The following is a 17,475-nucleotide window of genomic DNA, read 5'->3' as shown; positions in this document are numbered from 1 at the left end:
AGTTACTCAACAACTAATACTTACAGCAACATGAGAAATGAAAAAGAATCAAAAAGCCATACACAATAATTAACCCATCAACTGAAAACCCATTACCTGACAACTCCATATTGTCTAATTAATGTTTCCTTATACATTTTCTTGAATTGAAAGATATTTATCCAACCCTTTAGATCATCCTCTAAAGAATTCCACAGTTTGATGCCACATACTGAAATACACATCTGCTTTAAAGTGGTACGTGCATACGGATGTTTAAAATGACATTTCCTTCTATGGTCCTCATCCTCTGAACTAAAAACAAATATTTTTTGTAAATCTTCTGGTAATACTCTGCTTTTTGCTCTGTACATAACTAAAAATGTCTGTAACTCAACTAAATCTTTAAGTTTCATTAATCCTGACTTAATAAACAGTCCGTTGGTGTATTCTCTTGGATCCACTTTATGAATAACTCTTACTGCTCTTTTCTGTAATATAACCAATGGCTTTATGTTGCTCATGTACGTGTTGCCCCACACTTCCACACAGTAACTAAAATATGGCAAAATAAGTGAACAGTACAGAATTTGCATTACCTTTTAATCCAACACATACTTTGCATTGTTCAAAACAGAAATATTCTTAGACACCTTTGTTTTTACATATGCTATATGAGATTTCCATGTCAGTTTGTCATCCATTATTACACCCAAAACTCTAAACTCGGATACTCTTTCAATATCAACTCCCATCTATAGACAGTTAAACATTTTAATCCTTTTTCTGTTTAGCAAAAGGATAAACTTAGTTTTTTTCAAATTTAATAGCTTATTTTCATCAAACCATCTTTTCAGTTTGACCATTTCATTTACACTGCTTTCTGCTTAACTTTTTAAATCATCTCCTGAACTAAAAAAAAATAGTGTCATCTGCAGACAAAACAAACTGCAATATCTTTGACACTTAACATAAGTCATTGATATATAAAATGAAAAGTTTCGGCCCCAACACCGAGCCTTGTGGGACTCCACATTCAATCTTCATACACTCGGATGTATTGCCAGCAAACTACAAATTGTTTTCTGTTGTCTAAATAACTGCTTAACCAATTTAAAATTTCTCCTCTCACACCATATGTGTGTAATTCCGAAATTATTGTGTTATGATCTATTGTGTCAAATGCTCTTTTTTTAAATCAATAAATACACTATTGTGTATTTCTTACATTCTATTGCTGTTGTAATCTCTTCCATTTGTTTCATTAATGCTAAAGATGTAGATCGATTTGTCCGAAAGCCATACTGACTCTTCCGCGAGTCCCAAAACGCCTTCCGCATCCCCACCAGACTGAGTTTCCCCAGGTGAATTGTTTGCGCGAAGTCCCGTTTGCATCCGTTTTTCTCTATACTTTGATATTTCTGTCAACTGACGATATTGTAGAGCTGACTAAAAAAGAGATGTCAAAAATATTTACCCAATTACATTTTTGATCAACACTCATTAGGAATCTGGATATGATGTCCAAACAGGTAGAGACAAATAATGTAACAGCTAGAATAGTCAAATTAGTTCAGAAAATTGCATCTCTTTACTTTATATAGCCTTTATATATACTTTATGTATTATATAGGGCTGCTGAAGCGTCTTGTGATGTAGGCTGAAAGGTACAGGCTACCGATTCCTGCATGCACGACAAACCCCGGATAGGCCCCTCCTCGCGGTATTGACCGGACTTCACTTGTGGAGTTGGCGTAACCTGGGCAGCACACAGCTGGCTAAAGCCTAACAGGACCGCGGACTGGCGGTTATAAAAATCCCACACATCCCTGGCTCATAAGTACCTAACAAGTGGGCAATCCGGACTCCCAATCCGACCATCCCTTGGGTACAACCTGTGGTGGATCCCATCGTCTTCACTCTTGTGTTACCATGGAACTAGATCCTCCCAGGCCAAGCAGTGTGGACCAGCGTCGCGACCTGATCACCACTTTAATCAAGGCTTTAGCGTATGGCTCCGAGAGTTTTTCATAGACTGCTTTACACCCCCCCCCCCACAAAGTCCATTGGCAATGCTGCGGAGCAACGGGAGCAGGGAATGATCATCCTGGAAGCTCCTAGCTCCAAAGGCACACAATTGGCAGCAAGGATCTGGTGGTCATCTCTACATGAACCCGGGAAACTTTGTGTGGATTCAGCAGCAACCTTGCGACGGAGCAGCCCTTTTTAGGGACAGTGCTACTCCCCCCAATCAGGAGAAGGCCCTAGAAAATGTGGGCTAAAAACAGCTGTTTCCCATGTCTCCTGACTGGAATACCATGTCCGGTGGGAAGTCCATTTCTTGAGGGCAAAATAAGAATATTTTTACACTACTGACTTTTGGAACCTGGAACATTAGGACTCTTCTTGATCAGAGTGACTGATAGACCAGAACAACGAACTGCCCTTACTGCACAACAACTCTCATTTCAACATCAATCTTGCGGCTCTCCAAGAGACAAGACTTGGAGATGAAGGCCAACTCAAAGAAAAAGGTCTCGGATACACGTTCATATGGAAAGGATTACCAGAAATGGACCACCGAATTCATGGAGTCAGCTTTGAGATCAGATCCAAACTTGTCCGTGACCTGAATCTAACACCTGTCTGCATTAACAAACGCATTATCTCCATCAGATTACCACTTCAAAATGGATACTTCCTGACTGCCATCAGCGCTTATGCTCCAACTCTTGATGCTGACAATGAGGCGAAAATAGCTTTCTACAACACCCTGTCAAGAACTATTTCCACCGTTCCAGCAGCTGACAAGCTCATCCTTATGGGTGACCTCAACACTCGTATTGGCAGAGACAGTACAACATGGAGCAACATCATTTGGAAGCATGGAGTCGGTAAATGCAACTCAAACGGAAGCCTTCTCCTTCGCTTCTGTGCGGAACATGGCCTAATCATCACAAATACTGTCTTCTAACTCAAAATGAGCCAGAAAACATACCTGGATGGATCTGTGATTCCACCACTGGCATCTCATTGACTTTGTGATTGTACACATGAAGGACCGATCCAATGTCCATGTCACCAAGGCACTCCCGCATGCTGATAATTGTTGGACCGATCATAGGCTGGTCATCTCCAAGCTCCATCTGCGACTCAAACCCAAGCCTAGATGCCCTGTCATGGCCATCCCACTAAAGAAAATCGATGTCCGAAAGCTTGAAGATCTCAGCGTAAGAAGAAGCTTCCGGAATATGGTCACGGAAGTCCTGAAGGATGTTGGCCTCATCGAAAACAACCCCATATCAAACTGATAAACCTAAAAACAACACTCTTCACTGTGGCCGAAATTGAAATTGGTATTCTGAAAAGACGTCACCAGGATTGGTTTGATAAGAACAACCAGGAAATTTTCAACCTGATAAGCACAAAGAATCAAGCTCGTCTCTCCTGGAAAGATAGAACCTCCAAGACAAAAGAAGAGCACTACAAGAAACTGAAGTCAAACACCCAAGCTCAACTCCACTCCATGAAGGATGCTTGGTGGCAAAGTAAAGCCCTTGAGATCCAGGGCTATGCAGACCACAACCAACTCTGCGACTTCTTCTCTGCTACCCATGCCATCTACGGGCCCATCAAGACCGCACCAACACCAGTGAAAGCAGAGGACAACGCAACAATTCTGAGGGATGACGTAGCCATCAGTCAACGATGGAAACAGCACTTCCACCAGCTCCTCTGCAAACCATCACAAGCGTCTCCGGACTGCCTTGATGGCTTACCTACTCTGCCGCAAAAACCGTGGATGTCTGCACCTCCTTCCACCAAGGAGCTTCAAACAGCGATCGCTCAGATGCGCAACAACAAAGCGGCTGGCCCCGACGGAATCCCTGCAGAACTGTACAAGTAAGGAGGACTACCTCTTCAGAATGACTGTCTGACATCATCCTGCAGATCTGGGAAACCCGTACCGCCCCAGCTGATTTCAGAGATGCACACATCAAAACCATTTTCAAAAAAGGGGACCAAGGAGTGTGCGGCAATTACAGAGGAATTTCCCTCTCAACAGCTGGGAAAATCCTGTCGCGGATCCTTCTGAATCGTCTCACCACCCTGGCTGAAGAAGTTCTCCCTGAATCCCAAAGCGGTTTTTGATCCCACAAAGGGACCACTGATATGATCTTTGCGGCATGACGGCTCATGGAGAAAGCAAGAGAACAACAGAAAACAATGTTTTTCATCTTTTTTGACCTTGAGAAAGCATTTGATTCTCTTCTAAGAGCTACTTTGTGGGATGTGCTATCCAAATCTGGATGCCTTGACCACTTCATCCAGATCATTCGCGCCCTCCATGGTGACATGAAAGGCTGTGTCTGTTTCTGTGGAACCCTTTCCGATCCTTTCCCTGTGGATTGTGGAGTAAAACAAGGTTGTGTTCTAGTGCTTACGTTATTTTCCTTACACCTGGCTGCTCTCTTGCAGAAGACAGATCGGTCACTCGACGGTAAAATCAACATCCGTTACCGCTTCGATGGCAGCCAGTTCAATCTCCAGCGCTTGAAGTCTAAGAACAAGACATCCACCAATGTCATCATTGAGCTTCAATATGCCGAATGCTACTCCTGCCATGACTCCAGAAGGTCTACAGTCGATCACCAACTCCTTTGTTCAGGCCTACGAAACTTTTGTCTTTTCTGTGAACATCAAGAAAGCCAAAACGCTTGCTGTTGTGCCTCAGGATACCCTAGGAGTTCCGCTTCAAATCACCATCCATGGCCAACCCATAGAACAAGTTCAGTCCTTTCACTACCTTGGAAGTATCCTCGAAGAAACATGCAGTCTAGAACTGGATATCACCAACAGACTGAAAGCTGCCCACACTGCCTTTGGCCAACTTTCTCACTGTGTTTTCTATGATTGTGATCTCAAGACATCAACCAAAATCATGGTTTCCAGTGCAGTGGTTCTTTCAACCCTCCTGTACGGTTGTGAAGCCCGGACCCTCTACCAATACCAAATCCATAAACTAAAATGCTTCCACCAGCAAAAACTGAGAAGTATTCTGGGAATTTCCTGGCAAGAACGGGTCACCAACAATCAAGTTCTCGAAAGAGCCGATCTCCTTTCCATCGAGACGACAATTTAACATCACCAGCTGCGGTGGCTTGGCCACATCCAGAGGATGCCAAACGACAGACTCCTGAAACAAATTTTATACTCTGAACTGACTGAAGGTCAAAGAAAAAGAGGAGCTCCCAAAAAACGTTACAAGGACTGTATCAAGGGAATGCTGATCACCTTCAACATCGACCCTAAGAACTGGGAAAAAGTAGCAGAAAATCGAAAGCACTGGAGAGCTACCTGCCTGGCTGGTTTCATCAAGGCTGAAAAAGACAAACAAACGCATGTGTAAGAAAAGCGCCGCCACTGAAAAACCTGCCAAGAACAGAGAGCCGCAGGAATGGGTCCACCCCCTACTATCCCCTGTCCACACGGTTCCAGCCTCTTCTATTCTCCCCTTGGACTGTCAAGCCATCTTCATTTTAAGCACACACCTTAATCTCTCAGAATGGATCCTCGGACACGAGAGACGCCAATGACAACGACGATATATTATATAGCCTTTAAATCCAGCAAAAGACAACACATCATATTACGATATCCAAAATCTCAAATGATATCTGGTTTTATATCATGATATCAATACAATATCGATATATTGCCCAGTCATCATAGCTATGTTCCGAGTTTAAAAGGAAGCTGTTGTGAGACAGAAAGTCAGGTTTAAGCCCATAATTAATGATACAGTATCTTATACTATATATTAGTAGTAATACTAGTGGTAGTAGTGGAAGTGATAGGAGTAGTATCCCAAACCAAATCCAACAGGTGTTTTTAATAGAGCCCGAACGATATAGGATTTTTAAGACCAATACCGATTTCGATATTTGAGGATTTAAAAATCCGATAATTATATATCAGCCAATATTCTTTCTTTTTTTTTAAGAAAGACATAACGTAAACAAACATTTTCCTTAACATTTGTTGTGTAGTTATTTAAGAGTCCTCACCATGAGAACATGACATAATGCAGTTTTAAAATAAACTTGTTTTATTGTCATAAATAGTACCTAACTAACCTTAATACATCTTAAACTGCAGTAAATTGATACAGTGATAAAGAGTAAGAGTAAACGCTGCTGTTGAATGCATTTAATAATACATTACTGTTTGCAATGAGGACTTGCGACTTTGGGATTTAACACTACACGTTTGAAAGAGAGGCTAAATAACTTTGTTTGGCAAACAAGTCACGTTAGATACTTGAGCAGCTCACGTTTATTTACGTGTCCCCCGGTTTAATTATTTCCAGTGCATCGACTGTAACTACAGACATGCGAATCGCCTACCAACATGGGGATCCTGGTTCGAATCCCTGTGTTACCTCTGTCTTGGTCGGGCGTCCCTGCAGATACAATTGGCCGTGTCTGTGGGTGGGAAGCTGGATGTGGTTATGTGTTCTGGTCGCTACACTAGCGCCTTCTGTGGTCAGTTGGGGCGCGTGTTCGTGGGGTAGGAGGAACTGGGAGATTAGCGTGATCCTCCCACACGCTACATTCCCCTAGCAAAACTCCTCACTGTCAGGTGAAAAGAAGCGGCTGGTGACCCCACATGTATCGGAGGAGTCATGTAGTAGTCTGCAGCACTTCCGTATCAGTAGAGGGGATGGAGCAGCGACTGGGAAGGCTCAAAAGAGTGGGCTAATTGGACAGATACAATTGGGGAGAAAAAGGGAGAAAAATAAAGACATGCGAGTGGCAGATATATTAATCATTGCTTCATTTAGGCGGAATATGTTAAATACCATAGTTTAGCTACTCGTTGTTAGCAGTCTTACACTAGAACTGCCACTGTTTCATAAATAAACCTACCATCAAGTTCGTCAGCAGCTTAGCCTACACCACTCAACTACCATAACGTTAAACGTAATTTTGATGTTTGACTGATGGTACTGGCTTTCACATTACTGCAGCAAAACCAGGTATGGCTGACATGATTGTTGTCAGGCTTATATAGGCATAAAGGAGAAGTGATAGGGGATATTTATTATTATTTAAGTAATGTATTTCACTTGACAATACCATGAACACAGATAATCTCTGTCGTGGGCTACGCTGCACCGCGGTGAAGTTAGTTTTAAGTGGCTTCTTCTTACTCAGTTTTGACCAGTGTTGGCAGTACGAGGATGGTTAGCTCACCTCTCTTAACCACATGGGAAGCCGCTAGATCCAGAGTGAGTGGCTATTAAATATCCAACCTAAAACTAACTTCACTGTCTACTCTGCTCGACACTGCCTGGGTCAGCTGATTGTTGTCATTTGTGGCATTCTAAACACGTCTTGCCAAATGCGGAGTTGCAAACTACACAATGACAATCTTCAATCGCTCCATTTCTTTTTTAATCGTCATTTAGCCGCTGTTATAAATGCCAATACCGATTTATAGTAGTGGTTTTGGTGGTGAGTTAGGAATCAAATTTCTGTCAGGTGATTCCCACACATCTACTACTACTTTTTGCTGCTCCCCTTCTGTTAGGGGTTGCCACAGTGGATCATCTGTTTCCATCTCTTCCCGTCCTCTGCATCTTCCTCTGCCACACCAGCCACCTGCATGTCCTCCCTCACCACATCCATAAACCTCCTCTTTGGCCTTCCTCTTTTCCTCTTCCCTGGCAGCGGCATCTTCAGCATTCTCCTCTCAATATACCCAGCATCTCTCCTCTGCACATGTCCAAACTATCTCAATCTTGCCTCTCTTGCTTTGTCTCCAAAACGTCCAACCTGAGCTGTCCCTCTAATATACTCATTCCTAATCCTGTCCTTCTTTGTCAGTCCCAATGAAAATCTTAACATCTTCAACTCTGCCGCCTCCAGCTCCGCTTCCTGTCTTTTCGTCAGTGCCACTGTCTTCAAACCATAAAACATAACTGGTCTCACTACCATCTTGTAAAGCTTCCCTTTAACTCTTGCTGGTACCCTTCTTGGAGTCCTGCATTTTTCTTTCTCTTCCATCTCACACCCAACCTGCGGGGCATATGCGTTGATAACATTCATCAACACACCTTTGATTTCCAGTTTCATACTCATCACTCTGTCCGACACTCTTCACCTCCAACACACTCTTGACATACTCTTCCTTCAGAATTACCCCTACCCCATTTCTCCTGTCATTTGCACCATGGTAGAAGACTTTGAACCCACCCCTGATGCCCCAGGCCTTACTCCCCTTCCACCTGGTCTCTTGCACACACAGTATATCTCCTTCTACTCTCCATCATATCAGCCAGCTCTCTCACTTTACCAGTCATAGTGCCAACATTCAAAGTTTCGACTCTCACCTCCACACTCTTACCCTTCTTCCTCTCCCGCTGCCTCTGGACATGCCTTCTCCCTTTCCTTCTCTTTCGTCCAACAGTAACATAGTTTCTACTGGTACCCTGCTGGCCAACAGTACCGGTGGTGGTCGTTGGTAACCCGGGCCACGACTGATCTGGTATGGAAATCTGATTTATGATCCGCATATTTGATTTAGCAAAGGTTTTATACCAGATGCCCTTCCTGATGCAACCCTCCCCATTTATCATGGCTTGGGACCAGCACTAAGTATGCACTGGCTTGTACATCCTCAGTGGCTGATTCCCACTCATCTACCTATTAGGAAAAAAAAAAGTTGAGAAACATCTTTTTTTAAATTCTGATTGGAGGCTTGCTTAATGAATATCTGTTGAAGAGCTAACGTAAAATCAAGAGAAGGTGGCGTTAGTCGAAATCAGCTTTGGATTTTAACTTGATTATGCTCTCTATCCATAGTCACCCTCTGACTGTCAAAGAATGACATTCATTTCTCTTGTCTCTCCAGCTGCTTTCTTAACCAGACTGCCTATCCACAATGCGTTGCCAAAGGATTTGTGTTTTTGAGACAGACCGACATAGCCTGTTGTAGCAGCAACTTCAACCGGCAGTCCGCAGGGAGAAAGTAGGTCTCCTGTCTACCTGTCTATCTGTCAGAAAGTTTCCTGAGAATAGTATTCATTTGAATTTTGTATTATTGTCCTGTTTAATAGATTTTTCCCTTTTTATTTATATACTCTAGAGCTGCTGGTCATATGTTCACAAACATTGCTTAATCTCATTTGACCGTTGGTTGTAAGTGATTATTATATAAAATATATAAAATCTTGTCTTATATAAAATAATTCTTTATGTCCCTCTCTCTTTCTCTCTGTCTCTGTCTCTCTCTGTAGGTCCTGACTTCCTTTCCCACTTTGTAGTTGTTCACAGCTTAAGGGAGCTATGTCTCGTTCTGGGGATTTGCCTGGTGAGTTGTGTGGTCCTGTTTGGCTCTAGATATTTTTAAACCTATTCTTGTCAAGTGTGACCTTTTAAAAAAGATATTAAACTTGAGTCACAAATAAAACGTAACCACATAATTAATATTCAGTACCACCATCTGTCCTTCCACATTCCTCTCATTGACACTATCTCTCCTCCTTGGGTACACTCTCCACCACCTCTTCTAACTCACTGCAGAATTCCTCTGTCTCTTCCATCTCACACCTAACTTGTGGGGCATAAGCGCTGACAACATTCATCATCACACCATCGATTTCTAGCTTCATACTCTGTCTGAAACTCTCTTTGCTTCTAACACACTCTTGACATACTCCTACCCATTTCTCCTCCCATATGCCCCATGGCAGAAGAGTTTGAACCTACCTATGATACTTCTGGCCTTACTCCCCTTCCACCTGGACTCATGCACACAGAGTATACCTACCTTTCTTCTCTCCATCATATCAGCCAGCTCTCTCCCTTTATCAGTCACAGGGCTAACATTCAAAGTTCCGACTCTCACCTCCACACTCCTACCCTTCCTTAAGTAGTAATTATATTATTTCTTCTCACATGAGCAGGATTTATTCAAATGACTGGTTGTTGTGGTTTCCCCAGCCATAGAAGGTTCTGGTATGGGGATGATGAACCTGCCCACTGGGATGACCCGACGAGCCCTCAGCTATGACGACAACCTTGAGGCTCCCATGTCCACACCCCCTCATGACATCAGCATTAACAAACTATGGAGACAACCAATCATACCTGAGAGGAAGTTCACCCACCTTGCAGAGGTACACACACACACTCACGCACACACAAAGAATTCTATTTGGTAAATAAACAAACCCAAAGCAATTTCCAGACAATCTGACCAAAATAAATGTAAGCGCGTCCGGGTAGCATAGCAGTCTATACCGTTGCCTACCAACACGTGGATCCCGGTTTGAATCCGCATGTTGCCCCTGGCTTGGACGGGCATCCCTACAGACACAATTGGCCGTGTCTGCGGGTGGCAAGCCAGATGTGGGTATGTGTCCTGGTCACTGTACTAGCACCTCCTGTGGTTGGTCGGGGCACTTGTTTGGGGGGAGAGGGGGAACTGGGGGGGAATAGCGTGATCCTCCCACACACTATGTCCCCCTGGCGAAACTCCACTGTCAGGTGAAAAGAAGTGGCTGGCGACTCCACATGTATCAGAGGAGACATGTGATAGTCTGCAGCCCTCCCCGGATCAGCAGAGCGGGTGGAGCAGCGACCAGGATGGCTCGGACAAGTGGGGTAACTGGCCAGATACAATTGGGGAGAAAAAAAAGGGGGGGGGTATAAAAAAAATTGTGAAATAAGTTTGTATTTCCCTACTCTTAGGAAGATCCTACTGGATCCTGTTTTATCTTTTGTCTCTTCTAAAAACTAATTTGTATAGATTAGCTTTTGTTTGACTTTTAACCATTTAATTTATTTTTATCCTTGATTTTTTTTATTTAATTTTATTGCTTTGTAATTCGTTTATCCCATGTGATTAAATACTTATTCCCGTATTTGCCGTTTTATTATGTAATTACCTTTTGTGAATTGTGTTTTACAAGGTGTTATAAAGATAAATGTTATTATTGTTATTAGGCTTGGGCAGTATCTTTTTTTCATAAGTTTATACCTTCCTGACATTTCACCAGGGTGTACGGTATATGACTGTATTTGTGTAAAGGGGGAAAAAAAGTGTAAAAGCTCAGCTGCTGGTGATAGTAGTCATTGTAGCGTGTATGACATTGTCTAGCCTACAATGCTGTGTCTAATATGCAATTAGCCTACTTAGACAAGTCTTGCTGGGTTTAAATACTTATGTCCCATAGAGTAATGAATAGATAGGAAAAAAGCGCCCTTCTTCCATAGATTCAGCATACCTTGCTGGAGGACCTGATGACACTTGTTGCCGTGGTGGATACTGACACATTAGTGGGCTGAACAGAGATGATGTGCGGGTGGTGGTGGCAGACTGCCAGTTGAATAAAATCATGTGACTAATAGACTTCTTTTTTAGTTGGAAGAAGTCAACTGAAGATAGTTTTGCTGTAACGATATCCCCACCACTCGCAGTAGCCATCTTTCTCAGCTCAGCTGCCTGTTCCACCAGTAGAGACTGACCTCTGGAGGCACATGCTGTGCACTACAATACATCGCCTTAATACAGCATCTCCGGATTAGTTTAATAGAAAGAGGAGTGTCTGTATTTTTGAGGGTGTTGAAAATCATACCTTCAGGATTTCTATTTACCCCAGTATACCGTAATACCTTGATTACCGCCCAAGCCTAATTATTATCTCTGCCAGGCGATAGCCTGGAGGGGATATTGTGCGTGTGTGCGTGTCCGTCCGCGGCTAATCTCACAAACTACTGAACCTATCAGCCTAAAATGTTTTTGTGCACAATGATGACTGTATGATGAAGAACCGCTTGTGGTTGCTATGATTCAAAACCATTGAAAAACTTTTTTTCTCGCTATCGCCGCCCCCTCTCTTCATTCACTTTCTAGCTGGCTCGACCAACACTGCTTTCTGTTGCTGCCCAATCTGAGTCAACTGTATGCATGAGCGACTCCCTTCTACAGTTGACTTAGATCAGGCAGCGACAGTATCAAAACCAAAACACTATGTATTAAGGTACAAGTCCTGAACGTAAACGAGAAGCTGATGGTAATTTGCAAGCCAGCAAATCATTCATTGCTAATCTCAGCAACAGGAGAATTGGAGGAACACTGGATGAACCAAAAATAATTTTCCTTTCACCTCGCTGCCACATGGAAGTTCCATAGTTTCTTTCCAATGTTAAAATTCTGCTATCAAAATACAATTTCAAGAGTCGGTATTAATTACAATCACAGTTGGAAGTCATCTCAGTAACTACAACAACAAAAATTCCCATGGCTGAGCTGTTTTCTTTGTTTTTTCATGAATGAAAGTCAGTCAGCAGAGCAGCCTTTTGCCTTGATTCATTTTATATCATGAAAACCACAATGGTTAAGCACATTTGTGAAATTGTGTTTGAAATTGAAAGTTTAAATTTGAAATTGTGATAGCCTGATCTGTCATTTCATATCAGACTTCATGCGAGGGTCAGCCTCGGTTGCTGTGCATCCACAGACAGGCAAACGTTTTTATTAGGTAGATTTTTTTTAGCTTGAGCACTGCATATTAACAACTTTTTCTTTTTTTTTTCATTTCCTGTTCAATTTACTTGGGTGCTGCGCAAGTCTTATAATGTCCATTTGTGCGTGTATTTCCCTTCTCCGGGTAGGCAAAAAAGGGGAGGTTTGTTGCCAAGTTTGAACACCGGAGTAGGGGAGATAACATATGCTTGGTTGAGCTCTGCACTCTACTGAGTGCGCTCCTCTAGTTATTAACTTTGCTTTTCCTTCTTTTCTTCTTCCTTTTCTACTCCCTGGCATTCCTGTCATTTAACATCTTTCTAGGATGATGAAAGTGGGGCCATGAGCCAGGCCTCTGCACCAGATAATGCCCCCTCTAGGTCACCGGGGGTAGTGAAGGCAAAGGCTTCCTCTGTCATCATGAACTCTCTAATCACCAGTAAGATGCCCTCATAATTTTATGCAGGTATTTCTCTTTTATGGCTCTCCTCGCTGGAGTCTGTCTGTGTCATTATCTCTCTCTCTCTCTCTCTCTCTCTCTCTCTCTCTCTCTCTCTCTCTCTCTCTCTCTCTCTCACTCACTCACTCACTCACTCACTCACTCACTCACTCACTCACTCACTCACTCACTCACTCACTCACTCACTCACTCACTCACTCACTCACTCACTCTCAGTAGAGCAGACCCAGGACAGCATGTACAGCTTTGAACAAAAGGCTGGGCTCACTGATACCAGCTACACACCGCACAAGGGACTCACTGCCGAAGAGACACGCTACCACCACCGTATACCTGAATCGTTCCAAGTAAGTTGGAACCCTGCTTGTGGGTAACTGATTTCAGACAGCAGAACTAGGTGTTTACATGTTGGAAATGTGGAGATGAATAAGTGCTGTGGGGAATGTTCTCTGCTGGGTGCTGGTTTATTGATAGGCTGTGTTGTTGTCTAGAAACTGAAGATCCAGAGCGTCAATGTCCAAGAGGAGAAGCTCCCATCCTCTGCACAGTCCACCCCCTCTACTACCCCCCACAGCTCCCCAAAGCAAAAACGCAGGTAAACACACACTTGCACACACTGGGGACACTGCGAGCAACCCAATACAGTCTTCTACTGTTGAGCGCTGAGCATGTGGCATTTGTTCCTTGCTCAAAAGCACTTAAACTGTAGCTGGTAAAGGAGGCGAGAACATGCTACCCATTCATTGTCCTCACCCACAATGTGCCAGCAAGTCCAAGGATTTGCATCAGCAACCTTTTGGTCTTTGGATTCTCTAACCTTGGGAACTCAAGCCTGTCTGGTCTACACAGTTATGGTCAGTGTTAATTTTGACAGCAAATTTTGTATTGGTCTTTTTGTTTTGACTAAAATACATTTTAGTTTTAGTTGCTCTTTAGTCATTTTGATATTGTTTGATATTGTTTAGTCATTTTGATATTGTATCAACTACACTACCGTTCAAAAGTTTGGGATCACCCAAACAATTTTGTGTTTTCCATGAAAAGTCACACTTATTCACCACCATATGTTGTGAAATGAATAGAAAATAGAGTCAAGACATTGACAAGGTTAGAAATAATGATTTGTATTTGAAATAAGATTTTTTTTACATCAAACTTTGCTTTCGTCAAAGAATCCTCTATTTGCAGCAATTACAGCATTGCAGACCTTTGGCATTCTAGCTGTTAATTTGTTGAGGTAATCTGGAGAAATTGCACCCCACGCTTCCAGAAGCAGCTCCCACAAGTTGGATTGGTTGGATGGGCACTTCTTTGAGCAGATTGAGTTTCTGGAGCATCACATTTGTGGGGTCAATTAAACGCTCAAAATGGCCAGAAAAAGAGAACTTTCATCTGAAACTCGACAGTCTATTCTTGTTCTTAGAAATGAAGGCTATTCCATGCGAGAAATTGCTAAGAAATTGAAGATTTCCTACACCGGTGTGTACTACTCCCTTCAGAGGACAGCACAAACAGGCTCTAACCAGAGTAGAAAAAGAAGTGGGAGGCCGCGTTGCACAACTGAGCAAGAAGATAAGTACATTAGAGTCTCTAGTTTGAGAAACAGACGCCTCACAGGTCCCCAACTGGCATCTTCATTAAATAGTACCTGTTAGAGCCTGTTTGTGCTGTCCTCTGAAGGGAGTAGTACACACCGGTGTAGGAAATCTTCAATTTCTTAGCAATTTCTCGCATGGAATAGCCTTCATTTCTAAGAACAAGAATAGACTGTCGAGTTTCAGATGAAAGTTCTCTTTTTCTGGCCATTTTGAGCGTTTAATTGACCCCACAAATGTGATGCTCCAGAAACTCAATCTGCTCAAAGAAGTGCCCATCCAACCAATCCAACTTGTGGGAGCTGCTTCTGGAAGCGTGGGGTGCAATTTCTCCAGATTACCTCAACAAATTAACAGCTAGAATGCCAAAGGTCTGCAATGCTGTAATTGTTGCAAATGGAGGATTCTTTGACGAAAGCAAAGTTTGATGTAAAAAAAATCTTATTTCAAATACAAATCATTATTTCTAACCTTGTCAATGTCTTGACTCTATTTTCTATTCATTTCACAACATATGGTGGTGAATAAGTGTGACTTTTCATGGAAAACACGAAATTGTTTGGGTGATCCCAAACTTTTGAACGGTAGTGTACATTGGTATAAAGTTGATCAGCCACAGCATGAAGTTATGGGAAAGAGTAATAGAAGCTTGGTTAAGAGGAGAGGTGATGATTACTGAGCAGCAGTGTGGTTTGATGCCACGGAAGAGTACTACAGATGTGATGTTTGCTTTGAGAATGTTGATTGAGAAGTATAGAAAAGGCCAGAAGGAGTTACATTGTGTCTTTGTGGATTTAGAGAAAGCATAAGACAGGGTGCCAAGAGAGGAGGTGTGGTATTGTATGAGGAAGTCGGGAGTTGCAGAGAAGTATGTAGGAGTGGTGCAACTTATGTATGAGGGAAGTGTGACAGTAGTGAGGTGTGCGGTTGGAATGACGGATGAGTTCAAGGTGGAGATGGGATTACACCAAGGATCAGCTCTGAGCCCTTTCTTGTTTGCAATGGTGATGGACAGGTTGACGGACTAGGTCAGGCAGGAGTACTGCAGGTACCCCCAACCTGATAAACAGCACAGTTACATAATGATTGAAACCGGCGATCTAACACTGGTTTCATATGCAAATTGCCATGACTGTTATCAGGAATCAGGAACAATTTATTGTCATTTCTTTCATGTACTTGCGTACACAAAAGAAACGAAATTTCGTTTCACCCAGCCGACAGCAGTGCAACACAAAAGATAAAAATACGCATCCAAAACATCCAAAAACATACACAAACAGAGAGAACAAAGCAAAAAAAAAAAAAAAAACAACAACAACACACAAACAGTTAACAACACAGTCCACTCAGTGCTACACAGTCCAAAAAATCACTGTCTAGAGAGCGAACGCCAGCCAGGATGATTGTCGGAACTGCTGGTCTGCATGGGCTAACAGTTAGCTTAGCCTGCTCCGCTGTTGATGGCACACCGCCCGCCCTCGGTGCTTCCTCTTCGGGTGCAGCTCCAGGCAGGGCTGTGGTCCCTGGGCCCACCGGACACAGCAAACCAGGCTCCCTCAGCCAGACACCTTCAACACACCTCCCTGCACTCCACACAACAACACTAAAACTAAGGCGGTGGTTGTCCTTCTTCTCTCTTTGATCAGCTGGTGCACAGTGAGTCACTGTTTGGGCGTCTTCCTGGCTTTGACAGACAGCCAGTTAGGATAATCGCACTTACCCAGAGCCAGTTTAATGTGGGATTTCTCCCCTTCCTTAGCCGCTGTGTCAGTGGGGACTCTTGTCAGCTCAGTGATGCAGCATCCTGGTGACTCCTAGTTTGTGCTCCAGTGGATGATGAGAGTCAAACCTTAAGTATGATCAGTATGTGTTGGTTTACAGTACACATCAACTTTCAATTGCCCCCCATCACCAATAGCAATTTCAGTCTAAGAAGGCTAACCTGTCATTTTTCACATCTTCCCTGGTGAACTTGATGTAGTTGTCCACCAAGTTGATGTGGTCAGTGAAATGTGGTACATCCTGAGATTGGATTTTAACCCAGGTGTCATCCACATACCTGAACCAATGGCTAGGTGGTTTCCCTGGATAGGACATCGGAGCCCTCTTTTCCACTTCCTCCATATACAAGTTGGCAACTATAGGTAAGACTAGGGAACCATAGCGTACTGTGGAGGGGGGCTAAGAGAACATCTGTTAGCATTTTACAACACTGATTGCGCTGATTTACAATGGCCACGTGTACTATTCCCCGGGCCTCTGTGAATAGTACACGTGGCCACTGTAACACTAATGAATGGTCATGTGTGCTATTCACATGCATGGGTTTCATATGCAATTTGCATTTGAAGCCCACGTTAGATTACCGGTTTCGGTCATTATACAGGTGTACTGTTTATAAGGTTGGGGATACCTGCAGTCAGCTGAGACTGACAAAGTCACTTAAATGATTCCTCACCTGGATTATTCAGCATGCATCAGAACTGGCTCCAATATATAATTTTAAAGAGCAGGGTAACCAAATTGACAGATTTGCTTCAAAATACTTTATAAATGTGGGAGATGTATTGCTGTTGACGTGTTAAAATGTGTTGAACCATGTATAGAACTTTTTGGGTATTTTTCCCGTTTTCCTTTCTTGATTTTTTGGCCGGCTTCCTTGGTGACGTCGCCGTCTTCCTTTCGGTGGCACGCCCCCAGAGTCTGAAACCAGTGGACGCTGCAGATTTTTACACGTTTATGAAGCTTTGTTTTATATACTTCGTAACATTTTTAATCATACAGAATTGGCTGGATGGTTACTGATATGTTTTCCTGGGGTATGGGTATCCCAAAACACAGATTTGAGCTCAGTTACCCGCCACTTTAATCAGGAGGTATATCTGCCTATCAATTCTGTGCATG

The 17,475-nt window shown here is 43.0% G+C and overlaps 1 protein-coding gene across 2 annotated transcripts in view; it reads left to right on the top strand.

Annotated features, from left to right (window-relative positions):
• Nucleotides 1-17,475, top strand: part of LOC130116783 (putative monooxygenase p33MONOX) — a 31,041-nt gene that overhangs the window by 1,397 nt on the left and 12,169 nt on the right. The window contains exons 2-7 of one of the 2 annotated variants that reach the window (XM_056284833.1): nucleotides 8,896-9,012; nucleotides 9,281-9,354; nucleotides 9,987-10,162; nucleotides 12,838-12,952; nucleotides 13,193-13,320; nucleotides 13,465-13,568. In XM_056284833.1, the coding sequence (XP_056140808.1) occupies nucleotides 9,330-9,354; nucleotides 9,987-10,162; nucleotides 12,838-12,952; nucleotides 13,193-13,320; nucleotides 13,465-13,568 (548 nt within the window). In that variant the 5' untranslated portion in view covers nucleotides 8,896-9,012; nucleotides 9,281-9,329. Of the gene's footprint in view, nucleotides 1-8,895; nucleotides 9,013-9,280; nucleotides 9,355-9,986; nucleotides 10,163-12,837; nucleotides 12,953-13,189; nucleotides 13,321-13,464; nucleotides 13,569-17,475 lie in introns of both variants that reach the window. The other variant, XM_056284832.1, reaches the window with a different exon arrangement.

The sequence above is a fragment of the Lampris incognitus genome, chromosome 8, assembly GCF_029633865.1.
Source record: "Lampris incognitus isolate fLamInc1 chromosome 8, fLamInc1.hap2, whole genome shotgun sequence".
Taxonomy (NCBI): domain Eukaryota; kingdom Metazoa; phylum Chordata; class Actinopteri; order Lampriformes; family Lampridae; genus Lampris; species Lampris incognitus.
Note: the sequence above shows the minus strand (reverse complement) of the source record. Positions and strands in the feature narration are given on the sequence as shown.